General features: G+C 43.5%; 1 protein-coding gene across 1 annotated transcript in view; it reads left to right on the forward strand.

Moving 5' to 3' along the window:
- Nucleotides 1-26,725, forward strand: part of LOC117368884 (IgGFc-binding protein-like) — a 65,973-nt gene that overhangs the window by 10,795 nt on the left and 28,453 nt on the right. Inside the window, exons 3-7 of the mRNA XM_033962627.1 lie at nt 8,166-8,494; nt 9,806-10,376; nt 14,649-15,247; nt 18,460-19,027; nt 25,729-26,324. Of these exons, the coding sequence (XP_033818518.1) occupies nt 8,166-8,494; nt 9,806-10,376; nt 14,649-15,247; nt 18,460-19,027; nt 25,729-26,324 (2,663 nt within the window). The remainder of the gene's footprint in view (nt 1-8,165; nt 8,495-9,805; nt 10,377-14,648; nt 15,248-18,459; nt 19,028-25,728; nt 26,325-26,725) is intronic.

The raw sequence follows: 26,725 nt of genomic DNA on the forward strand, positions 1-26,725 counted from the left end.
CGCCATCCCTGCCCCCTCCCCACAAGCTCGGTTCCCTTCCCCACCCCGTCCCTGCAAACGCTGTCTAACCCCATCCACATAAGCCTCAATTAGTTTTGATTTTATATTGAAATCATTTTATAAAAGTATAAATAGAAACAATATTCTGTACAATTCCCCCCCTGTATCCATCTCCCTGCCTTCATCATCATCACTGTTCTGTATCCCTATCCCCTTCCCCTGTGTTCAGTGTAGTGGCGTACTAAGGGGGGGGCATGGGGGGAGGTCCGCCCCGGGTGCCAAGCCCTGAGGGGGCGCTCCCAGTCCAGTCCGGTTCCCCCCCCTGTGCCGGGTGTCGCGTTTGGAAACAACCTGCAGCAAGATCGCGATGCTAGCGATCTTTGCCTGCTTCGGCTGTTTCCTCCGCCACGGTCCCGCCCCTCCTCTGACATCAGAGGAGGGGCGGGACCGCGGCAGAGGAAACAGCCGAAGCAAGCAAAGATCGCTGGCATCGCGCGATCTTGCTGCAGGCTGTTTCCCCAGGGACTGAAGCATAGAGGCTGGGGTAATGAGCAGTGCTTCGTGGTGATGGGGCCGAGTGGTCCTTCGAGGTAGTGGGGGGGCAGCAGGCCTTCAGGGTGGGGCGGGCAGGCAGACCTTGTTGAGGGGGGGAGACAGGCCTTCAGGGGGGGGACAGGCCTTCGGGGGGGAACAGGCAGGCAGGCCTTCAAGGGGGGTGTAGGCCTTCGAGGGGGGTGTAGGCCTTCATGGGGGGGACAGACCTTCAAGGGGAAAAGGCAGGCAGGCCTTCAAGGGGGGGACAGGCCTTCAAGGGGGGTGTAGGCCTTCGGGGGATGCAGGCCTTCGGGGGGGTGCAGGCCTTCAAGGGGGGGACAGGCTTTCAAGGGGGCAGGCCTTCAAGGGGGACAGACAGGCAGGCCTTCAAGGGGGGTGTAGGCCTTCAATGGGGGTGTAGGCCTTCAGGGGGGGTGCAGGCCTTCAATGGGGGGACAGACCTTCAGGGGGGGCAGGCCTTCAAGAGGAGCAGGCAGGCAGGCCTTCAAGGGCGGGACAGGCCTTCAGGGGTGGGATGCAGACCTTTAAGGGGAGGACAGGCCTTCAGGGGAGGGGGGGCCCTGGTGTAGAAGTACACGGAGGGAAGGGGGAGGGGTTCAAAGAGACGTGCATATGCCGGACTTTGGGTGGGAAAAAATAATGGGTCTGAAAATAGAGGAGAGAGAGAGAGATGATGGACATGGGTTTTAGGGAGGGAAGGAACAGAAAGGGAGAGAAGTTGGACACAAGGGATGGTGTGGAGGGTGGATAGAGATACTGGTTAGGAGGGTAGTTGGGAAAAGAAAGGGAGAGATGGTGGACCCTGGGGTGGTGGAGAAGGAGGAAGAGCTGCTGGATGAAAGGGTAGTTAAGAAAAGGTGGATCTGTGAAGGGAGACAAAAAAAGGAAAGATGCCAGACATCCGGGGGAGAGAAGGGAAACGGAAGGGGAGGACAGAGATGGCAGATGGATGGTTAGCACGGAGAAAGAAAAAAGAAGGAGACCCTGGCAAGCAAGTTATCAGAAGATAACCAGAGCCTTGGACCAACAAGATTTGAAAAATAACCAGACAACAAAAAGGTAGAAAAACTAATTTTATTTTCTGTTTTGTGATTACAATATGTCAGATTTGAAATGTGTATCCTGCCGGAGCTGGTGTTAGACCGCAAACGTGAGCTAGGATTTAACAGAGAGAGGAAAAGTCCTTTTTGTTTCTTTATTTTATTTACACCACAGCGCCAGTGTGGTTAGGATAAGCCAAAGGGGGGTGAAAAAGCTATAAAATAAAACCACCAGGATGTTTGAAAAAAACACCCAATTGGGCATTAAAATCGAATCGATAAACCAATTCAATAGGCTGAATCGAATCAAAATTTTTTTCCTGAATCTGGCAGCACTAGTTTGCGCTACTGTCTTAGACTTTAGGACCTGGATTGGGGAGAGATTGCATCCTCAGTACTTTATAATGCAAGTGAAATGAGGATTTGGTCAGATTTTTGAACGGTCTGCACTCTGCAGAAGAAAAATATTGTATAGGCCTGGGACATGAGACAGCAGGAAATGGGAACTTTTCTTCCTTCTATTTTTGTGAATGGAAAGGCTGAGGATTTCAGAGTTCAGTTAAAATATGTGCTTTATAAGAAAATATAATAATGTGTTTTATAAAGTTTATAGCATTGCTGGCCTATCCGGTGAGGTGTTCCTAGTGGTGGTGGTGGCAGCGTGTCAATATGTTGAGAGGAAGAGGTGATCTGGGAAGTCCTGCTGAGCAAACTCCGGGCCCATTTCCACCCCCCAGTTAGTCCACTCCACTCAACTGGTTCACACACTGAGTGGGTCTTTGGGTGTTGTTCCTGGGTAGTTGTTTTGGGATCTCTTCCAGTGATTTGTCAGTATCTCCTTCTGGTCCAAGGAAGGAAACTTTGTTAACCTTAGCACTCACCTACAGAATATGTTTGTAACAGCGCTGCTTGTGTGGCATTAGTCTATGTAGTGATCGAAAGAAAAAACCAGACCTTTGCACATTTTTGCACTATATGGTGGGTGTATGAGGAGATTCACATTTCCTGCACAGCTAAGTCCGTGTGAAGTTACCTTGTGCTGTATTTGACATCTAGCAAAGTCTCTGTTTGGAAGGAAGGATCTCAGCTTAAAAATGAAGTGGCCAGAAGTTATGGTAAAAGCAGATAGCGTAGCTGGTTTTAAGAAAGGTTTGGACAAATTCCTGGAGGAAAAGTCCATAATCTGTTATTAAGACATGGGGGAAACATCTGCTTGCCCTGGATCGGTAGCATGGAATGTTGCTACTCTTTGGGTTTTGACCAGGTACTAGTGACCTGGATTGGCTTCCATGAGAATGGGTTACTGGGCATTGAACCAATGGGTTACTGGGCAATGAACCATTGGTCTGACCCAGTTAGGCTATTCTTATGTTATGTTCTCATCTGTAGGGGCCTTTGTTTTCACTTCTTATTTTAATGTATTTTTTTTCTGAGAACTTATCAGTGTTTTTTATAATGGGAACAAAAATGGAAGAGAATTAATGTGTGTGGAATGGGGGGGTAACTAATTTCTTCAGCTAAATAATTCAATCCACCTCAACCAAACATAGGAGAACTCAGGCACCATTCACACACCCTCCAACCAAAAACGTCAAAAGAAAAAAACTGTTTGACAACCTCCTAGCCATTCGAGCTGCAACACTCGACCCCCAACTCTACAACCTATTGACCTCGACCACAAACTACAAAACCTTCAAAAAAGAAATAAAAACCCTTCTATTCAAAAAACACATAAAACCGAACTAACACAATCAGAACTGTCCCAAGCATCACCTGCAACTACTCCATATTTACTTCTGATGTCATGACAATTCAGACATAATTTATGTTATGTTATGGTATGTTTGGAATAATGGTTACATATATGAGGTTCAATAAAAGAAAATTTTCACTGCCTGTTTCTATTATGACCATTTATTCAGTTTCATGGTTATTACAAAAAATATTTTTTTACATGGGGGGGTGTCAAAAAATTATGGGCCCCGGGTGCCACATACCCTAGGTATGCCACGGTTCAGTGTCATTCCTCTGTGGTACCTCTCCCTTCCTTCCAGCTCCCAGTCACGAGCCTCACAACTCTCCCTTCCTTTCAGCTCCAGATGTCCCTCCTCCCGCAAAATCGGTCCAGCACCTCTTTCCCTTCACTCTAGCTCCAAGCCATGGGTCTTGCATATCTCCCTTTCTTTCTGTAACCCCCCTCCTTTTTCTTTACCAAAGCGCTGAGGATCCTAAACTGTAGTCATGGTGTCCAAGTGGCTTAGCTCAACACCCGGCCAGAAAAAGAGGAAAGTCAGAAGAAAAATGAACACTAGCCACTCTTAACTTGGATTTTAAGAGAACGTGCTAGGATTAAATGTTTTGAAAATCAGATAAAATATACAAAGGTTATAAACATTGTAAAGAATAGCCAGACTAGATGCAAGGTGCAAAAACAAATTTATTGCACCAATTCAATAATTTGTCTTTAAAATGGTTAAAAACAAGTTTAAAAGCAAATAAAATCTTTTAATAAGTTATAAAGTGCTTATCATTATAATTTAATAACATATGCCTAACTGGATCCAGTATTCTAATACTCTAATGTGTTTCAGCATTCACTATTTATCACAATTACATACTGATGACTGAACAACAGTGTTTCCTTTACAGTACAGAAACCTTTCTTTCTATTTCACAGTTCTCAGGGTCATAAATGTCATTTAAAGTCGTGGAGGGGCATAATCAAAAAAAAGTCTAAGTCCCCTTTTGGCCTAAGTCCTTAAACATTCAAAGCAGAAGCAAGGAAAGTGTCCATAACCAAAACAAACGTTCTTGTTTTAATTATGGCCTGCCTCTACTAAACTAAACTAAACCTTAGGTTTGTATACTGCGCCATCTCCGCAAGCGCAGAGCTAAACGCCCAGATCACCACTACGTCTACAAGTACACCCCCACGACGTCTACACTCTTTGGCCATAATGAACCAAAAAAACGCCTAAGCCCCAAACGTCCAACAGAAGGGCTTTTAGGCGAAGGAGGAGCCAGTCCTTCGGGTTGGGCCCATATGCCTAAGGCCCCACCAACAGGAGGGGCCTAAGGCTCCCGGGCCTATTCTGATTGGCCCAGGCACCTCAGGCCCCACCTGTAGGCGGGGTTTCTGCTGCCTGGGCCAATCCGGCCCCATTCTGGACCCGGCTGGTCTGCCGGATGGGCGGGCTTGGCACCCGTCCGTCTGGCCAACTTACAGGTAGGGGGAAGAGGTGGGGGTGGGGGGGTCGTGGGGTCGGCCGGGGGGGTTGCGGGTCGGCGTGAGGGTCTGATCAGGGGTTTTGGGGGGCGGTCGTTGGGGGGAGGGGGGTTGTGTCGAAGGCAGGAAGGCCTGGGATCCCTCCTGCATGAATTGTAGAGAGGAGTAGGGGGTAGGGGGTCACCGGGGCCAGGGGGTCTTGGGCTCCCTCCTGGCCCAATCCAGTTGGGGGAGTCGCCGGGGCCAGGAGAGCTTGGGCTCTCTCCTGGCCCATTGTATCGGAAGGGGGGGGGTCGCCGGGACCAAGAGAGCTTGGGCTTTCTCCTGGCCCGTTGTGTTAGTCGGGGGGGGGGGGGGGGGGTTCGCCGGGGCCAGGAGAGCTTGGGCTCTCTCCTGGCCCGTTGTGTTAGTCAAGGGGGTCACCGGGGCCAGGAGGGCTTGGGCTCCTTCCTTGTCATATTGAGTCGGGGGGCATGATCGCCGGGGCAAAAGGGCTTGGGCTCCCTCTTGCCCCGATATCGTCGGGGGTGCCGCGGCTGCCATGGGGCAAGAGGGCTTGGGCTCCCTCTTGCCCTGATATCGTCGGGGGGGGGGATGATGTATCGTGGCAGGAGAGATTGGCCATCTGCCCTGCTGCGATGCGATCACTCCTGTACCCGAACTGCCACAACCCGCGGCAGGAGAGATTGGGCATCTCTCCTGCCGTGGGTCACAGCAGTTCGGGTAGAGAGGCGATCGCATCGCAGTAGGGGAGATGATGCATCTCTCCTGCCGTGATGGTTGTGGTGGGTAGGTTGCCGGGCGGCTGAACTGATCGTGCCAGCTGCCAGCTCAGCGGCCCCTTTTTTGGCACTTAGACCTGGTTTGACTTCGTCTAAGTCAAAAAGGTCTAAGTGCCGACTAGGCAACCTGTGAAATGTTTTGGTTATACCTGTTGTACGCCTAGGTGTAGGTCAGCCCACTTCCCGCCTACTGCTCGCCCTTTCCCCTCCTCTAAACACGCCTCTTTTCTCTCTGTGCGTTTAGAGGCAGGGGAAAGGCCTAAGCTGTTTTTAGATACATCTAAAAACCAGCTTTGGTTATGTGTACTTGGAATATCAGGCTTTTTGATCGTCCAAGTAGCCATTTAGGACACTTTTTAGACGGGTTTTTTTTTAAATTATGAAACCTATATAGTCTTAACTTCAGGTAGGCAAAGGTTGTTCTTAGTAGAAATTAAAATGACTTCTGTCTTTGTGAATTTTACTTATCTTTGTTCTTCATTCTTCAATCTTCAGGCCTCTTTCCTTCATCAGTTCTTCTCCCTACACCTCTTCTCATTTACACACAGAACAAGACCATAACCGGTTTCCCTTCTTCAATGACAACTCAGTCTGTTTAACTGTCACAAGCCAGTTGATGTCCCTGCAGACTTGTGCAGCCAATCAGAAACATTCTTACATTAGCATAGATTCTCAACACATTCTAATCAATATCTTTACTCAAATAGCACTGCATTAGGAAACTACCAACAGCACCTCTGCTGAATGTGGGCTCTACATTCCACAGCACAACACCAGCACAATACTCCACAGTATCTGACACAACACATGGCCATATGCCCCTGGAAAATGGACCAGGTATTTAATTTATATTATAACCTTGGTTATATTTCAGCTCGTCTCCACTCTACCTATGGGTCCAGCACCTCTGTCCCTTCCCTCCAGCACCAGCCCCAGCTCCAGCTCCCCAACATGGGTCAAGTACCTCTCTCTCCCCCAGTCCCTAGACCAAATCTAGCACTGCCCTTCACTTCAGTTCAAGCTCTGAAGCTAGCCAGCCAGACCCCTCTCCCCCCCCCTTGGGTCCCTTCAGCTCTGGGTCCCATGGGTCATAGCAGCAGAATTTCCCCACCCCCGTGATTCCAGCAGCCCCTTCCTGTGGGTACAGTGGTAATCCCCCCTTGGGTCAGCATCTCCTCCCCAGCTCCCCTCATGCCTTCCTTCTGCCGAGTCCCTCCTTGATATAATTCCCAACAGAGGTGGTGGAGACAAAGAGTATGTCTGAGTTCAAGAAAGCATGGGACAGGCATGTGGGATCTCACAGGGAGAGGAGATAGTGGATTTTTTTTGCTGCTATAGCTGAATTGAGAAAGCTGAGATAAGAGATACAGATATAACAAAAGAAACACTATATACCAAACACTAAAATCAATAGCAACCTGGATGAAAGATCACAAACTGAAATTGAACCCAGATAAAATGAAATTCATCCTCCTAGAAAACAACAAAATACCAACCATAACCAACATCGAAATCAACGTAATCAATTACCCCATACAAACCACCCTAAAACTGCTAGGAATAACTATCGACAGATGCTGCACCATGCAACCACAAATCAATAAAACAATACAAAAGTCATTCTTAGTCATGAGAAACTTAAGACAAGTTCGGAAATTCTTCGAGAAAACTCAATTCCTGCTCATAGTTCAGTCCTTAATACTAGGCCTACTTGACTACTGTAATATCCTCTACCTCCCATGCCCTACAACAATAACAAAACAACTACAAACTATCCAAAACACAGCACTAAGACTCATCTACTCATTAAAGAAACATGATCACATTACAGAAGCATATCTCCAATCGCACTGGCTTCCGATCCCAGCAAGAATACAATTTAAATTCTACTGCCTACTATTTAAGACTTTATATGGAGACAGTCCAAACTACCTGAATAACCGCCTCATCCACAACATCGCAACCAGACATAGGAAAACTCACATCCCATTCTCATACCCCCCGATTAAGGAGGTCAAACGGAAAAAACTATATGATGGCCTCCTGGCCACTCAAGCAGCCATACTAGACAACCAAATCGCCAATCTACTGACGGCATCCCTCGACTACAAGACTTTTAGAAAAGAAATAAAGACCATACTCTTCAAGAAAACTCTGAAAAAAGAAATAATACCGCAAGTCTCAAACTCCACCTCTCACTAAAGCCAACTACCCCAAACAAATAACCTTACCCATTTCTTACTCTTTTTGAAAATGACCAATTTTATTTTTTTTTGTAAGTTCTTGTTGTATTACATCTTGGATAATTCTTTTGTAATCCGCCTTGAACTGCAAAGTAATGGCGGAATAGAAATCCCTAATGTAATGTAATGTAATTTAAAGAAGAAAAAAAAAACACATTATGGAAAGCATGTGTAAGGATGGAATCGTGAAACAGTGATCAAGTAAATGCCCTAATATTGATTTACAATACTGTATATTAAAAGTGTAATATTATAACAAATTGACTTTTCCAGCTAAATAAATTATTTTGTGATTTTTATAACATACTTTTTATTTTAGACCCATGTAAATCAGCAAAGTGCAGGACAAAGGAAACCTGTAAGATTCAAGATGGCAACCCAGTGTGTGTTCCAGATTATATTGGCACATGTTGGGGGTGGGGTGACCCTCACTACCACACCTTCGATGGCTTCAACTATGACTTCCAGGGCACCTGCACCTACACTATTGCTAAGTATGTTGGCACTGATCCCACTCTTGTGCCATTTGTTATTGATGAGAAGAATGACAACAGAGGGAACCAGGCTGTCTCCTATGTGCGACTGGTCAATATCTATGTATGGGACCTCAAGATCTCCATCTATAAGGGAGAATTTGGAAAAATAAGAGTGAGTTATTTTAAACTGACATGTATAGAAACCTACATTGTAAAGATTGAAGAATATGTAAAAACAATATGGGAAGTCATACAAAGAGCTAGTATCACTGCTGATATTTGAACTTATAGGTCTCAAGTTTTATTTGTACTCATAGGTTTGCTGCTGTGGACTCCACCAGCTCCCAAATTTTGCAACAGTTTATATGAATTTATTCAGGTACTCAAGCATTTTTCCCTGTCTGTCCTGGTAGGCTCACAATTCATACCTGGAGCAATGGGGGGGGGGGGGGATCAAGTTACCTGTCCAGGGTCCAAAGAGTAGCATGGTTTGAACCCACAACCTCAAGATACTGAGGTTGCAGCTTTAGCCACTGCACCACCCTCTCAGACATGGAAGTATGGTACAATATAGCATGGCAAACATTGCCTGACAAAGATGGCAAGACAGTTAACAAGGTATGGTAAAAACATAATATGACAAAACATGGAATGGTAAGACATAGCATGGCAAGCATAGTAAGGCAAAACATAGCACAGCAAACATAGTATTACAAAGCATAGCTAACATAGTATGACACAAATGGCAAAAATGGTAAGGCAAGCTTGCAAGGCAAAACATAGCACGGGAGACATGGAATAGCAAACACTGGTAGCAAACATGGTTAGAGAGATCATAGCATGGCAGATATAGTAGGGCAAACATAGTATAGTAAATATGGCATTTAGCATACTGCAGTAGGACAAGGATAGTGAACAGCATGACAAAATGTGGACAGATATAGGAAGAAGCACATCAGTGCAGTTTGATAGGAGAGGCCCTTAGTTTTGTCTACTGTATATTTATCTTCAACTTATGGGTTGTTTTGTTCCCTCTAAGCTGAGCAGGTGTCCTCCAGCTGCATTGCTACCACTAGGGGGTGGAATATTTTCAGTCGCTAAGGACAGGTATGTTCCCTGGAGTCCTGCAAAACTTGCCTGTCCCTCACAATTGAAAATGTGACAGTAAAACAACACCCTCTGTTGGTGAGACTGTGGGTGGAGGACTCCTGCTCAGCTTAGAGGGAACAGTTTTCTATAGTATCAAGGACTAACTTTAATGCAGATCAATCAGAATCCTTATTATTAAAAAGCAAGAGAATACTGATGTCATCTGCATAAATATAACTAAACACATTAAGGTTTTCAATTTTTATTAAATTCATTTTAAAAAAAACATGTTCTCTGTAAACTGGATTCCACAAATCCTTTGAGATAAGCTAAAACCTCTGAGCATTTTACTTGGAATTGAGATAATGCAATTTACCTTTTCTTTCCTCTGCAGATAAATGACGAAATTACCAGTCTTCCAGTCACTCTGCGAGATGGTAATATTCAGGTGTCCCAGGGTGGCCTCACTGCTGTAGTAAAGACAAGCTTTGGCCTGGAGGTGAGCTATGAATGGAATTGGCATCTGGTGATCAAGATTCCCAGTAGCTACTATGGAACCACAGCTGGTCTCTGTGGAAACTTCAATGAAAAGCCTGGAGATGACATGATAACACTAGATGGCAAGGCAGTGACATCCATAGTAGAATGGGCTAGCAGCTGGAAGGTAAAGGATCGAGACCCATTCTGTTTCCATATCTGCAAAGGCATTTGCCCAACTTGTGATGAGAGCAAACAGAAGCTGTATGCAGGTGAACAGCACTGTGGCCTGATCAGTAAACTGGATGGTCCCTTCCGCGAATGCCACAACAAGATCAGTCCTGATGACTTTGTTGATAGCTGTGTATATGACGTGTGCATAAATGGTGGTGCCAACCAGTTCCTGTGCCAGGCCCTCAATGTCTATGCGACAACTTGCAGAAAGCAAGGAGTTAAAATCTATGACTGGAGGACACCATCAGGATGTCGTAAGTGTTATATAAACTAAGGTCCGTTGAGTTAAACCTAACTTTAATTCACTTCTAGTTTCCTTCTTGTGAACATATACAGATTGAAACCTGAAGAACGGCGGCGGAAAATGCTTTTCCAACAACATCAGATTGTGCTACAGTATAAGTGACACTCAGTAATGTACTGCTACGAGTTGGCATATATGGGTCTACAAATTAATGTTGAGTGAGCAATAACACACCACAGTATATCAATGTTTGTTTGCCACAATTTTGGACCCTTGTTGTATTGAGAAATTATAAAGCAGAGCTGTGTATCATAGCCTACTTATAACAGGTCTACGAAATCCTGAGTGGGGTAGAACCGGTAGGAGTGAATCCATTTTTTACTCTTTCTAAAATTCAAAGACTAGGTGACACTCGATGAAGTTACATGGAAATACATTTTAAAAATGTAGAATGAAATATTTTTTTTCACTCAGTCAATGGTTAAGCTCTGGAACTCATTGTCAAAGGATATAGTTACAGTGGATAACGTAGCTAGGTTTGAAGTTTCTGGAAGAAAAATCCATAGTCTACTACTGAGAAAAACGTAGAAAAACCTTCTGCCTACTCTGGGTTTGGTAACATGGAATGTTATTACTATTTGGGTTTCTGCCAGGTACTTCTGACCTGGATTGGCCACAATTGGAAGCATAATACTGGACTACGGTAGATGGACCATTGGTCTGACCCAGTATGGCTATTCCTTATGCTTATGTTCTTATTAGTTCAGTGATGTCAATTTATTTATTTATTCAATTTTCCCAGGGGAGCTCAGAACAGTTTACATGAATTCAGGAATTTAAACATTTTTCCCTGTCTGTACCGGCGGGCTCACAATCTATCTAATGTACCTGGGGCTAGTCTGACAAAGATGGCTAAATAAAGTTTACAAAACATGATGAAAATATAATATGACGAATCATGTTATGGTGAGACATAGCAGGGCAAGCATAGTTTCAACAAAACATAAGAACATTAGAAGATAAGAATAGCCTTACTGGGTCAGACCAATGGTCCATCAAGCCCAGTAGCCCGTTCTTATGGTGTCCAATCCAGGTAACTAGTACCTGGCCAAAACCCAAGGAGTAGCAATATTCCATGCTATCGACACAGGGCAAGCAGTGGCTTCCCCCATGACTTTCTCAGTAACAGACTATGGACTTTTCTTCCAGGAACTTGTCCAAACCTTTCTTAAAACCATCTACGCTATCCACTTTTACCACATCCTCTGGCAATGCATTCCAGAGCTTAATTATTCTCTGAATGAAAAAAAAATTCCTCCTATTAGTTTTAAAAGTATTTCCCTGTAACTTCATCGAGTGTCCCCTAGTCTTTGTAATTTTTGATGGAGTAAAAAATTGATCTACTTGTACCCATTCTATTCCACTCGGGATTTTGTAGACTTCAATCATATATCCCTTCAACCATCTCTTTTCCAAGCTGATGAGCCTTAACCATTTTAGTCTTTCCTCATATGAAAGGAGTTCTATTCCCTTTACCATCTTGGTCACTTTTCTTTGAACCTTTTCTAGCGCCACTATATCTTTCTTGAGATAAGGAGACCAGAATTGAATGCAATACTCCAGATGACGTTGCACCATGGAGCGATGCAGGGGCATTATAACATTCTTAGGGCTAGATTGAGACCCAATTTCCCTCCAACCCGATCATCCTCCGACCGCGCATGCAAATGAGGGAGAAGGCATTCAAATGTAGGCAGGCAGCGATTCACTAAACAAAATGAAGGACACTGACTGGGCTGACCAATCCAAAAATAAGCAACTGCTGAGGACCAATCGCTCAGGTCCTTTCAGACTGCCCTACCTTCTGCCACCCTGCTCTCTGCCCTGCTTTTCTGCTCTCTGCCCCGGTTTCCTGCTCTCAGCCCCCGATGTCTCACTGCCCTGCTCAGTCCCGATCTCCTGCTCTCAGCCCCCGACTTTCCAGCTCTGTCTTACCGCCCTGCTCAGCTCCGACTGTCCTGCCCTGTTCAGCCCCGACTCACCTGCCCTGTTCAGCCCTGACTCACCTGCCCTGCTCATCCCCGACACGCCTGCCCTTCCCTGCAGTGCGATCCCATGGTTTTAATCCACGGGTTTAAAGCGAGTTAAAACCATGGCTCTCAAAGTAGAAAAAACAGTCAGCTAAAGTAAAAAAAAGTAAAAACAGCTCTGCCGGGCACGAAGGGCTAGTGCATGCGCAGACCATCTGCAGTCAAGGAAGATGGTCTGCGCATGCTCAAGGATCACTCTCCAGCGATCCATGTGATTGGTGGGAGGCGTGCCAATGATTGTCCCCATTGGCATGCAGGCCTTTAGTGAATTGTCAGCCTGCCTTCAATTGCCCACCGATCGGGCACAGAGAGGCAGGATAGTGAATCTAGCCCTAAGTCTTGTTAACCATTCCTTTTAAAATAATTCCTAGCATCCTGTTTGCTTTTTTGGCCGCCACCACACATTGGGTGGAAGGATTCATCGTATTGTCTATGATGATACCCAGATCCTTTTCTTGGGCGCAAAGCCCCAAGGTGGACCCTAACATCCAGTAACTGTGATTCAGGTTATTCTTCCCAATGTGCATTACTTTGCATTTGTCCACATTAAATTTCATCTGCCATATGGACATCCAGTCTTCCAATTTCCTAAGGTCCACCTGCAATTTCTCACAATCCGCATGCGTTTTAACGACTTTGAACAGTTTAATGTCATCTGCAAATTTAACCACCTCACTCGTCATTCCAATTTCCAGATCATTTATAAATAAGTTAAATATCACCGGTCCCAGTACAGACCCTTGTGGCACTCCACTGTTTACTCTCCTCCATTAAGAAAAATGACCATTTAACCCTACTCTCTGTTTTCTATCCGATAACCAATTCCTAATCCACAAAAGAACTTTGCCACCTATCCCATGACACTTTAATTTTCTCAGGAGCCTCTCATGAGTAACTTTATCAAAAGCTTTCTGAAAATCTAGATGCACTATATCAACCAGCTCACCTTTATCCACATGTTTATTCACACCTTCAAAGAAGTCAAGAAAATTGGTGAGGCAAGATCTCCCTTGGCTGAACCCATGCTGATTCCGTCTCATTAAATCATGTTTGCCTACACGTTCCACAATTTTATTTTTTATAATTGTTTCTACCATTTTGCCTGGCACTGAAGTGAGGCCTACCAGTATGTAATTTCCTGGCATGGTAAACATAGTATTACAAAGCATGACTAACATAGTATGACATGACTAGCAAAAATGGTTAGGCAACCATGCATTACGAAACAGCATGAAAGACATGGAATGGCAAATATTGCTAATTCTTCTCTAATTATGTGACAAGAATACACCATTCTATAGTGTCTGTATAACACTGTCAAGATACTTTATGCATTGTTAGTAACTGCATAATATACATTCTTTACTTCTTCATAGTTTAGAACTTAAATAATCACCAGCCTTTTAACCCAACCACACAAGTACTTCACTACTTGTCAACCAGTTACTCATTGTGTAGGTCACTTGCTGTGAACTCACTAGTCAATATGGTATTTATGCATAGTTTTAGTAAAATGTCATAGCTGCTTTCACCTTTTCATACACCCAATAGCAAGACAGAGACTATAGATAAAGGCCATAAGCCTCCACCCCCCTCACCCCTCCCCACCCCCAGGCTACACATTTTCTCTTCAGGTGCAATATTTAACCTTCAACATATCCCTTCATTTCTCATTCCTTAGAATCTTCTCTGCTTTTCCAATGTCTTTTTATTTATATATTTAATTAATTTGATTTATTTCCTGTCCTCCTGGGAGCTCAAAACGGGTTACAAGCCAACATTAACAGTATGTTACATTGGACAGTATGTTTGGCAATACAGTGCAGTGCAATACAATACAATATACTACAATACAATTTGAACTTATAAGGAGGTAACTTCTGAAGGGGTTGATCAGGAACAATTTAAAGAAGCATTACTTTAGAGAAAGTATGGAAATTTTATGGTCAGAATTCCAAAAGGCATGGGACAGGCATAGCAGAATATTGGTGGAGGAGAGGTGATGATAAGCTGGCAAATAAAGTACAGTTTGTGATTCTGTAGTATACATAAAAAAGAGCACATAAGAAGGGGCTAAAAATTTATTTTTTGACAAGGTTTCTAATACAGGAAAGATGTTATACATCTAAAAGTATAGGTGTAGTACTCTCCATCTAATATCTTATATATAAACATGTTCTCTTCTGTTTCAGCTTTACCCTGTCCTGAGAACAGCCACTATGAGTCTTGTGGGAATGCTTGCCCTGCCTCCTGCTCTGACAGATCTGCCCCTTCACAGTGCACAGATTCTTGTGTGGAGACTTGTCAGTGTAATACTGGCTTTGTCCTAAGTGTTGACAAATGTGTTTCCATCGATAGCTGCGGCTGCAACTACAATGGCTTCTACTATAAGCCCAATGAGGAATTCTGGAGTGATGACAACTGTAAAGTGCGCTGCAAGTGTGACCCATCCCTGGGCATGGTAGTTTGCAAGAATACAAACTGCAAATCCAGCGAGAGATGCATGGTGATGAATGGGATCCGTGACTGCTACCCACTCAGTTACTCTACTTGTATCGCCCATGGGGACACTCACTATATAACCTTTGATGGGCTGACATACGATTTCATGGGCACCTGTATCTATCAGCTGGTTGGAGTGACCTCTAAAGACCCTACTCTCACTCAGTTTATTGTCAATGTGCAGAACAATAACCGAGGCAACAAAGTTGTCCCTTTCACAAAAGTGGTGACGTTTCAAATCTATGGTGTTACAATGATCATGAGCCAGGACTATCCTCATAAACTCCAGGTATTTATCTTTCAATGTATAGAGATGGTACAGAAGTGCATCCTTTCTTCACTTGAGCACTGTGGAGTTTTGAGAATCTGAGAGTTATGCTTGTGCCAGCAGTACTCAGTGTTGGTTCTTGCATGACCATATAGGCCCACACAAAGGCTATCCTTTTGGATAGCTTAGTCATGTGCGTGCTGGTACTGAATATCAGCTGGCTTCTGCATATATATTCCTTTCCATCATCCCAAACAAGATAGCATGCCACTTCCCAAACCCCCCAACAAGATTAGACACCTTCGTCCCTCATTCCTACCTTCACTGTAGCTTATCCCTTTTCTCAACCCCCCTACACACAGTTCAGACCCCCCTCATCCACCCCCCTACCTGCAGGTTCCCCAAGCTTATTTTATGGACCATGTTGATCTAGTGAGGATGTCTACAGGTGAGTAGATGTGAGAAGTCCTCTCTTGGGAGGTTGGGGACAGGAATCCAATCTTGTTGGAGTTAGGGTCAGGAGGTGGAAATAGTGCTTGAGGGGGGTATGGAGATGGGGTAAGGTATCTGAGGATGAGAAGGTGCAGGATATGCATTTTGCAAAACCTGATGTTCACCCTACTGTCTGATTACCTAACTGCAGCAGACTGACACACCTGCCCCCCACATTCTAGCCATGTCTGAAACTACCAGAGCCCAGAAATTCATTGCTGGTGTCTATATGACAAGAGATTTAAATTATTTTCAACTATTTCATAGAACCCTGAAAACATTATTATTTTCTAAATATCTAATCTTTTTTATCGTCATCTCTATGACTTCTGGTTAATGTCCCTTTTCCTTTTCTTTAACCAATCAACATTATCAAACTTATGAACTGTTAACTGAGTTCAGCTCCATATTCTTCAGGATGACCCGGCCTATAAACTTAAGATTTAGTTTAGTTTATGTAGGCACTGGCAATGAATATGAAGGAGTTGGTTCTGATTTAGCATTAATTGAAAAATGCTGACCATTCTGAGCTGAATATTGTCCAGTTTATTTCATACAGTACTCCCCTGAAATTCACGGGGGTTCTGTTCCAGGAACCTCCGCAAATTTCAAAATACTGCAAATGTGTTTTTTTGCCTATCAAAAGGCAGGGGAGACAGGAGAGGGCAGCTGGAGAAACAGGAGAGGGCAGCTGGAGCGCCGGCAGGTGAAGAAAATCACTCGCGGTCTTCTCCGACCGCCCCTTCCTGTAGTAAATTCGGGCTACACCAATCAGGAGCTGCTTTGACACGCAGCTCCTGATTGGTGTAGCCCAACTTTACTATCGGAAGAGGCGGTCGGAGCAGACTGCGAATGAGTGAGCTCGCGATTCACAAACCGTAAATTCACGGGGGAACACTGTAAATAGTAATAGGTAGATAGTAAGTATAACTTTAAACTGATTAAATTGATTTTTTTTTTTAAAGTTATACATAGATTTTTCTGAGGCAACACTTGTATGTTTTCTACCAGTAAAAATCTGTAGAAGTTTGAATTGACTTCCTATCAATTTAAAGTTATGCAGTAGTTTCATTGTTGAAAAATCATCTCCATGGACCTAATATTAAGCCTGCAGCAGTCAGCAGGTTTTAAGTCACCAACAGCACAGGCTAAATTAAGCCCAGATATTCAGTGCCAGGCCATATCTAGCTCTGGCATTGAATGGGTATGTGCAGTCACCCAGCAAGTATTGGGCACGAGACAATATTCTGATTGGTGCCTGGTTAGCTCAGAGAATAAAGTTAGGACAGGCTTTTTCCTGTCCTAACTTTAGTTGATTACATAACCACACTCCCCCCCCCCCCCTTTACTAAGCTGTGTCAGAGGTTTCTACTGCAGCCCGAAACACTAAATGGCCCAACGCTTCTCTGAGGCTCATAGAATTCCTATGATCGTTAGGTCATTTTGCACCCTGGGCCACGGTAGAAACCTCTTCTGAGGCTTAATAAAAGAGGGCTTTAATCGGTTAGTGGACTGAATATTATAACTAACTAGCTACATGTTGGAGGTGGGTATGGGTGGAGCCACAACTTACCCGGTTTATTTATTTTAGGATTTATATACCACCTATAGCCTAAGCGGTTTACAGTCAGGTATTCAATCAGTTTTCCTTATCTGTCCCAGTGGGCTCACACTCTATCTAATGTATACCCAAAAAAATCTTCTCTACAGGAATGAGAAAGAAAATCAAATCCAACTCCTATAACTTCCTCACTTATATTCAAGCAATGATTTACTTATGCCACAATTTCATTGAAAGTTTCATGCACATCGCATCTGAATGAGGGGAGAGCATAAATAAATCATTGCTTGAATATAAGTGAGAAAGTTATAGGAGTCAGATTAAGTGACTTGCCATTAACTAAGTACACACATAAATTAAGCACATAAAGTTATGACAGCAAAAAAGGTTGTCGTAACTTTATGTACCGAGTTAATCAGGCATTTGGCTGAATATCAGTTCCCAGTTAACTTCCAGGTCAGTGCACATACCCAGATATTCAATGCTACTAAATGCTATAAAGCTCTTTGAAAATCTGGACCTCTATTGTTTAGAAAAGTATTCATTTCATTTCATTTATTAAAACATATACTCTGCCTGTCTAGCTAAATTTCTAATCTTGTTAATTAAGCTGTCAGAATTTTGGTACTCTGAGTGAGTAAATTGTCACTGTCTTATACATGACATGGCATATTTTAGATGTACAACATTTTGACAAATTTACCCCACCCCTCTTTTATCAAGTTGTGTAATGGGTTTTTTGGGTTTTTAAATCACAGACCACTGCGGTAAAAGCTCTAATGCATATAGAATTCCTATGAGTATCAGAGCTTTTACCGCAGTGGTTTGCGATTTTAAAAAAAAACCTAATGTAGCTTGATAAAAGGGGTTAATGAACTGGAAGCGATATATATGTATTTAATTGTCATTTATGAAACACTTCCAACATGATCTCTCAGCTTCTCAAATTCCCATTTATGTAAATTTCCATGCATTTGATTGACTAAAAAGACTTCATAACTCTTGTTTTATCAGTTATAAGGTAATTGGCCATGGCCAAGATTCTATTTTCTTAGAATACAGTTGGGTGCTTTAGATTATTTTATGAGCAGCAAACTTCAAAGTATGTAGGTAGCTAGTAGAGGTAATTTCTCATTATAAAACCAAAAATCCTATACAAGCTTTATCTTTTCCTTTTTAGGTAAATGGTGTCCTTGTATCCCTGCCATTTTACTATCAAAACAAAAAAATCATGGCCTACCTCAGTGGTACTCATGTTATTATTAACACTGAAAATGAAATCAGTGTATCATTTGACTCATTCCGCGATGTTACAGTAAAGATACCAAGTACTTACACCAATGCAGTCAGTGGTCTCTGTGGCAACAATAACAAGAACAGTAATGATGACATGATTATGACAAATGGAATCAAGGCATCCACTGCATCCCAATTTGGTGACAGATGGAAAGTGGGAGATGTGCCAGGCTGTGTGCCTGAGTGCAAAGAAAATTGCCCAGTGTACACTGATTCACAGAAAGAAACTTATAAGACTGATAAGTTCTGTGGTCTCCTCATCAAGAAAAATGGGCCATTCAGCAACTGCTTTGACTCTATCGATCCAACACTCTTTTTCAACAACTGTCTCTTTGATGCCGTACGGTACAAAGGTCACTACTCTGCTTACTGCAGTGCCATCAGTACTTATGTGTCTGAATGCCAAACAAATGGAATTGAGATTCAGGAGTGGAGAACAGACTCATTCTGTAGTAAGTTTACTTAATAATGCAGACAAATCCATTTTCTCATCAATACATTGCAATCTATGGAAGTTATTTTGGAATAACGTTGTAATAGCCTGCATAAAGTTGTTGTCAATTATTCTATCAAACCTATCTACACACAATCACACCTGAAAAGTGGTATGCAAAACTTTTTCATGGAAATATACCTGCATACTTTTGAAAATTCATAAGTACGGTATTCACAATAGTGCAAATTCCCCTGGATCTCAGGAATGAGTCCTTTCAAGCATGCATAAATTTATCCACATACCCACATATTAGGAAAATAATTTTATAAAAGCCCATTTCCATTGAAAACGTGTTTGAAAATTAACCATATTAGTTCCCTATAACTGATATCATAACATGATAATATAGTAGATGACAGTTAATAAAGATCATTTGAGGGCACCAGTCATTTGCACACTACAATCTTTATTCATTATCTTTACACCAATCCTCTAAACTCAAGGACTGCTGTAAGAGATTTTGCATTGTGATTGCTGATTGTGGGAGATTGTACAGTAACTGTGAAAGGTTGGGGAGAAAATGATAGGTAAAGATTCACCATGGCTTAATAACAGGGTGTATATGTCAGGAGTAGATCACCATGATTTAATAATAATGTGGCTGAGGTGGGGTTGGGAGGGCATTACTCACTATGATTTGATAATGTGGCTGTGGAAGAGACAGAGTTACTATGGTCTGATAGTAGGGTGCAATGGGAGATAACTTCTTATGATGTTTTGACAGGACAGTGTTTTCCTCCTGAGGATTTGGAATGTTTGACTAGAGTCTAACAATACTGCAGATATAGTTGAAACCTATGGCAAAGATATTTGATTACACACAACAACAATTTAGGCTTAGAAAATCCCCCCCCCAAAAAAAAAAATAAAAAAAAAAATTAAATAAATAAATATCTTCTACAAGGACAAAAGAACACTATTTCAGGAACCCCATTTGCTAGAAAACACCAAGTATGAGTAAAAGTAGAGAATAAAAGACTTCCGTTGGTGTCACAAATTGGTACCTCAATCATGCCTCTAACAATTCCAAACATCACCGGCTCCACTCTGAAATATTGAAAAAACAAAAGCAAAACGACTCTTCCTTGAAAAATAAATGCAACTATTATCATAGGAACAGTTTTAAAAAAACACCAAAAAACAAACCTGCTGTGGGACAACTTCAGATAAATCTCAGTATGTCTATAACTGTTCACATTTCAAACCTGAAGGAGTTTGATTTCTCTGTGGTTTATCATCCAAACCCAACAGGGAATCCCGGTTTTTCTTCTGTTGCACAGTGGCGTACCTAGGGTATGTGGCACCCGGGGCCCATCATTTTTTGACACCCCCCCCCCCCCCCCCATGTAAAAAAATTTTTTTTTTTTTTTTTTTTTTGCAATAACCATGAAATGGAATAAATGGTCAGAATAGAAACAGGCAGTGAAAATTTTCTTTTATTGAACCTCATATATGTAACCATTATTCCAAACATAACATAACATAAATTATGTCTAAATTGTCATGACATTAGAAGTACATATGGAGTAGTTGCAGGTGATGCTTGGGACAGTTCTGATTGTGTTAGTTCGGTTTTATGTGTTTTTTGAATAGAAGGGTTTTTATTTCTTTTTGAAGGTTTTGCAGTCTGTGGTTGATATCAATTGGTTGTAGAGTTGGGGGTCGAGTGTTGCAGCTCGAATGGCTAGGAGGTTGTCGAACAGTTTTTTTTCTTTTGACGTTTTTGGTTGTAGGGTGTGTGAATGGTGCACAAGTTCTCCTATGTCTGTTTGAAGTGGATTGAATTATTTAGCTGAAGAAATTAGTTACCCCCCATTCCACACACATTAATTCTCTTCCATTTTTGTTCCCATTATAAAAAACACTGATAAGTTCCCAGAAAAAAAATACATTAAAATAAGAAGTGAAAACAAAGGCCCCTACAGATGAGAACATAACATAAGAATAGCCTAACTGGGTCAGACCAATGGTCCATCATGCCCAGTAGCCCATTCTCATGGTAGCCAATCCAGGACACTAATACCTGGTCAAAACCCAAAGAGTAGCAACATTCCATGCTACCGATCCAGGGCAAGCAGACACTTCCCCCATGTCTTAATAACAGATTATGGACTTTTCCTCCAGGAATTTGTCCAAATCTTTCTTAAAACCAGCTACACTATCTGCTTTTACCATAACTTCTGGCCACTTCATTTTTAAGTTTAGATCTTTCCTTTCAAACAGAGACCTTGCTAGATGTCAAATACAGCACAAGGTAACTTCACATGGACTTAGCTGTGCAGGAAATGTGAATCTCCTCATACACCCACCATATAGTGCAAAAATGTGCAAAGGTCTGTTTTTTTCTTTCGATCACTACATAGCCTAATGCCACACAAGCAGCGCTGTTACAAACATATTCTGTAGGTCAATGCTAAGGATAACAAAGTTTCCTTCCTTGGACCAGAAGGAGATAAACCACTGGAAGAGATCCCAACACAACACCCAAAGACCCACTCAGTGTGTGAATCAGTTGAGTGGAGTGGACTAACTGGGGGGTGGAAATGGGCCCGGAGTTTGCTCAGCAGAATTTCCCAGACCACCTCTTCCTCTCAACACATTGACACGCTGCCACCATCACCACTAGGAACACCTCACTGGGTAGGCCAGCTATGCTATAAACTTTATAAAACACATTATTATATTTTCTTATAAAGCACATATTTTAACTGACCTCTCTGACATCCTCAGCCTTTCCATTCACAAAAATAGAAGGAAGAAAAGTTCCCATTTCCTGCTGTCTCATGTCCCCGGCCTATACAATATTTTTTTTCTGCAGACCCTTCAAAAGTCTGACCAAATCCTCGTTTCACTTGCATTATAAAGTACTGAGGATGCCATCTCTCCCCAATCCCAGGTCCTAAAGTCTAAGACAGTAGCGCAAACTAATGCTGCCAGATACAGGAAAAAAAAATTTTGATTCGATTCAGCCCTATTGAATTGGTTTTTCAATTCGATTTTCCTGCCCAGTTGGGTGATTTTTTTCAAAACTCCTGGTGGGTTTTATAGCTTTTTCACCCCCTTTGGCTTCTCCTAACCACACTGGCGCTGTGGTGTAAATAAAATAAAGAAACAAAAAGGACTTTTCCTCTTTCTGTTAAATCCTAGCTCACGTTTGCAGTCCAACACCAGCTCTGGCAGGATACACATTTCAAATCTGACATGTTATAATCACAAAACAGAAAATAAAATTAATTTTTCTACCTTTTGTTGTCTGGTTATATTTCAAATCTTGTTGGTCCAAGGCTCTGGTTTTCTTCTGATAACTTGCTTGCCAGGGTCTCCTTCTTTCTGCATGCTAACCATCCATCTGCCAACTCTGTCCTCCCTTTCCATTTCCCTTCCCTTCCCAGGAAGTCTGGTATCTTTCCTTTTTTTCATCTCCCTCCACAGATCCACCTTTTCTTAAATACCCTTTCATCCGGCATCTCTCTCTCCTTCCCCACCATCCCAGAGTCCACCATCTCTCCGTTTCTTTTCCTAATTACCCTCCTATCCAGTATCTCTATCCCTCCTCCACACCATCCCTTGTGTCCAATTTCTCTCCCTTTCTGTTCCTTCCCTCCCTAAATCCCATGGTCCATCATCTCTCTCCCTCTCCTCTATTTTCAGACCCATTATTTCTTCCCCCCCCCCAAAGTTTGGCATATGCATGTCTCTTTGAACACCCCCTTCCCTCCGTGTACTTCTAAATCATGGTCCCCCCCCAAAGGCCTGTCCCCCCTTAAAGGTCTGCCTGTCCCACCTTGAAGGCCTGCACCCCCCTTGAAGGCCTGTCCCTTCCCCTTGTAGGCCTGTCCCCCCCTTGAAGGCCTGCCTGCCTGTCCCCCCCTTGAAGGTCTGCACCCCCCGAAGGCCTGCACCCCCCCGAAGGCCTGTCCCCCACTTGAAGGCCTGCCTGCCTTTCCCCCCTTGAAGGCCTGTTCCCCCCCTTGAAGGCCTGCACCCCCTTGAAGGTCTGCACCCCCCCCAAAGGCCTACACCCCCCCCGAAGGCCTGCACCCCCCTGAAGGCCTGCCTGCCCCCCTTGAAGGCCTGCACCCCTTGAAGGTCTGCACCCCCCCCGAAGGCCTGTCCCCCCTTGAAGGCCTGCCTGCCTGCCTGCCACCCCCTCCCCCTTGAAAGCCTGCTTGCCTGCCCGCCCGCCCCACCCTGAAGGCCTGATGCCCCGACCCACCCCGAAGGACCGCTCGCCCCCCTGGCCTCCCCGCACCACCTATGAACAGCCGCAGCAGGATCGCGAAGTCAGCGTCAGCGATCCCTGCGCTGCTTTCTGCGCCACGGTCCCGCCCCTCCTCTGACGTCAGAGGAGGGGCGGGATCGCGGCGCAGGAAGCAGCGCAGGGATGCTGACGCTGACTTCGCGATCCTGCTGCGGGCTGCTTCACAGGTGGTGCAGGAAGGTCAGTGGGGCGAGCGGTCCTTCGGGGGTGGCGGGGGACTGAACGGCAAGGCCGGGAACACCCCCTTAGGGCTGGTACCCGGGGCGGCCCGCCCCCCCCGCACCCCCCTAGGTACGCCACTGCTGTTGCATCAGGGGAAATGACTCTGTTCCTCAGCCCCTGAAACAGTTTGGATGATAAACAGCAGAAAAATAGAACTCTTTCAGGTTTAAAATGTGAATCTGGGGATAAATAGGCTAATAATCAAAGAGAATGTGCCCATCATTTTTCTTTACTCTAGCAAAACCCAGAGGTGAAAGCACGCAGTTTATTATCTGCTTCATAAAGGAGATTTTTCATTGAGTGCCAATTCCTTGTGTGCCTATGGATACTTTGAACTAGAGGGCCGAAAAATCAGTTTTTAAAAGGAAAAAGCCATTGGGTGCAAGAAGTGCTAGTTAAAATGGTGAAAAGTAGGTATGAGGATTTTAAACTGAAATACTGAGATTTGTTTTCCATACCCACCCCTGCTTGAACCACTTTTCCCCCACAGAGAGCTCAGGGCAATTTTTGACGGTGCTTTATTACCTGTAGACCTCCGTTTACTTATGATGATCCCTTCAAGTAACAAAGGCCCATATTCTATAAACACGCCCTACTGGCGTCTAAGTTAAGTACAAAATGCCATTTAAAAGAACTTTTCAAATGAATTGCAAGACATCTACCAGCACCTTTAAAAACAACGCCTGAATCACACCTACAGAGGTGTTTTACGATGTCTAACATCATTGAAGGCATGGCTAATCAGAAGTGGCGTTAGGTGCCATAAATCATCTCTATAGGTGCAATTCACATCAAAGGTAGGCGCTGGAAATGTAGGCCTTGAAAACTCTGGCCTAAATTTCAGTGACTACCTTTCCCGCTTTTAAGGTGGCTGCTATTTTTAGAATCCGGACCATAGACTATAACATGTGGGGATAAAGGCAATATTTATCGCCTCTGAAAATTAGCAGTTAGCACCTAAGTGAAAACCAGCTATTTTGGGAGTGTTCTGGGGCAGAATCAACACTTGTCCAGTTAAGTGCCAGTGTTCAGCACTTAACCAACCAGGGTAATCACATAAAAGCCAGACTTATCTTTAGGCGTATCCCATGACTGGTTACGCTCTGAATATCAACTTAACCAGCTATGTGTTAGCTTGCTCTGCAAAAACTGGATATTCAATGTCAAAGTCTGGACATTGAATGTCTGGGAATGACACCACGGGCAGCAAAATGCTGATTACTGCCAGCTGCATATTGACTCCCAAATGTTGAAATAAAAAACAAAAATGAGTGTATTTAGAGGAAATAACGTTTATCACTCACTGCAATCACTGTACATGATAGAACTTTCTTATAAAATAATGACAGATTGCAGCAAACTAAGAAGCCATCCTTTCTTGGTATGAATGTGCCACTGAAATGTACAGATAATACCTATTATTGGATCAAGCTAAGACTTATGTGAATGCATGAGCTTTAGAGATCAAGTATGTCTGTTTTTGTTCCAGTAATAAGAACAAGTGAACAAATAAGAACAAGTGAAAAAAGGGAGAAGGAACAGGTTAGGCAAAAGTTAGGATTACCAGATGTCCGGATTTCCCCAGACATGTCCTCATTTTGGCAGTCTATCAGGGCGTCCGGGCGGCTTTCCTATTTGCCCTCATTTGTCCATGTTTCATTGTTTAGGGGGTGCAGCGGCAGTGATGAAGGCAACTGTCTGTGGTGGGCCGCAACCTGCTGATTGACACCCCCTTCCACCATGAGATCTCAACTTTTGGGCCTCCTAAAAGCAGCAGCTCTTGGCCTGCTCGCTGGGGCCTTCCCTCTGCCACGTCACTTATGATATCACTGATGACGCAGCAGAGGGAAGCCCTGGCGGGCAGGCCAGGAGCAGCCTGATCTTACTGTGTAGCGGTATCAGCAGCAATTCCCACACTCTGCCTGCCGCTAACCCAAAAGTCTCTCTACAAATAAGGTAACCCTAGCAAAAGGGGATTGGAAGATGTTTGATCCTGCCTCTGGTATCTGAAGTCTATCCCTACCTTTGTTTCAGCTTATAGTTTCTTATGTTGTATACTGCTTTGATATGCATTTGAACTGTGGTATATCAAAATTATGAATAAATAAATAATAAATAAATTCTATAGGAAATTTAAAATGTATTTTCATCTTCTCATTCCAAATTCTCCTTAGGTCCTTCATGTCCTTCCAACACTCATTATGAGTTTTGTGGAAATGGTTGTCCTGCTACCTGCTACAGCCTCTCCTCTCCAGAGGGGTGTGATGCTCCATGCAGAGAAGGTTGTTACTGCAACAATGGGTTCATCCTGAGTGGAGACAAATGTGTCCCCATTGCAAACTGTGGCTGTGTGTACAAGGACAGGTATTACACAAAAGGAGATGTTTTCTATCCTAGTGGCCAATGTAATGAGCAGTGTCAGTGCCAAGAAAATGGAGTTGTCAAGTGCACAGAGGCCTCATGTGGTGCTAATGAGGAATGCAAAGTTGTGAATGGAGTACTGGGTTGCCAGCCAGTTGGATGTGGGAAATGCATAGTTTCTGGTGACCTCCACTACATTTCATTCGATGGGACAGCATTTGACTTCCAGGGCACATGCTCCTACATATTAGCCAGTGTCAACACAAAAGACCTAAGGCTGCAGAAATTTTCTGTAGTGGTGGAAAATGAAAGCTATGGCAGTGCCAATGTTGCTGTGACAAAAACAGTGGCAGTGTCTGTGTATGACTCATTATTCACCCTAAAACAAGGAGTGAAATGGAAGGTTGAGGTAAGAAGCAAAGCTAATTTCATGCCATTTAAATTTTAGATAATTGAAATTAGAGAGGGCAATGTTCTGGCACTGATTTGTGGCATGAAGATACACAGATTACTTATCTGTTTATCTTTATGTCTGATATTAAGCAGTCCAATCTGTTTTGTTGTGAATACACAGTCCTTAAATTTATACCGATAGGCTAAATATTCAAAACAATTGCATTTGGTAGAAGAGGCTCCTGCTTGGTTAAGTTGCAAGGAACGGGTCAAGTGGGAATATTCAGCGGCAATTAACCAGAAAGAGCTGCTGAATGTCCCTTCTAGCTGACACATCATTCACTGGTTAATACCAAGGCAGTCCGGAGGCAGAGTCTGGGTGGAGCTGGGAGTCATGCAGACACTGGTGATATTTAT

This window comes from Geotrypetes seraphini, chromosome 11 (assembly GCF_902459505.1).
Source record: "Geotrypetes seraphini chromosome 11, aGeoSer1.1, whole genome shotgun sequence".
Lineage (NCBI taxonomy): Eukaryota > Metazoa > Chordata > Amphibia > Gymnophiona > Dermophiidae > Geotrypetes > Geotrypetes seraphini.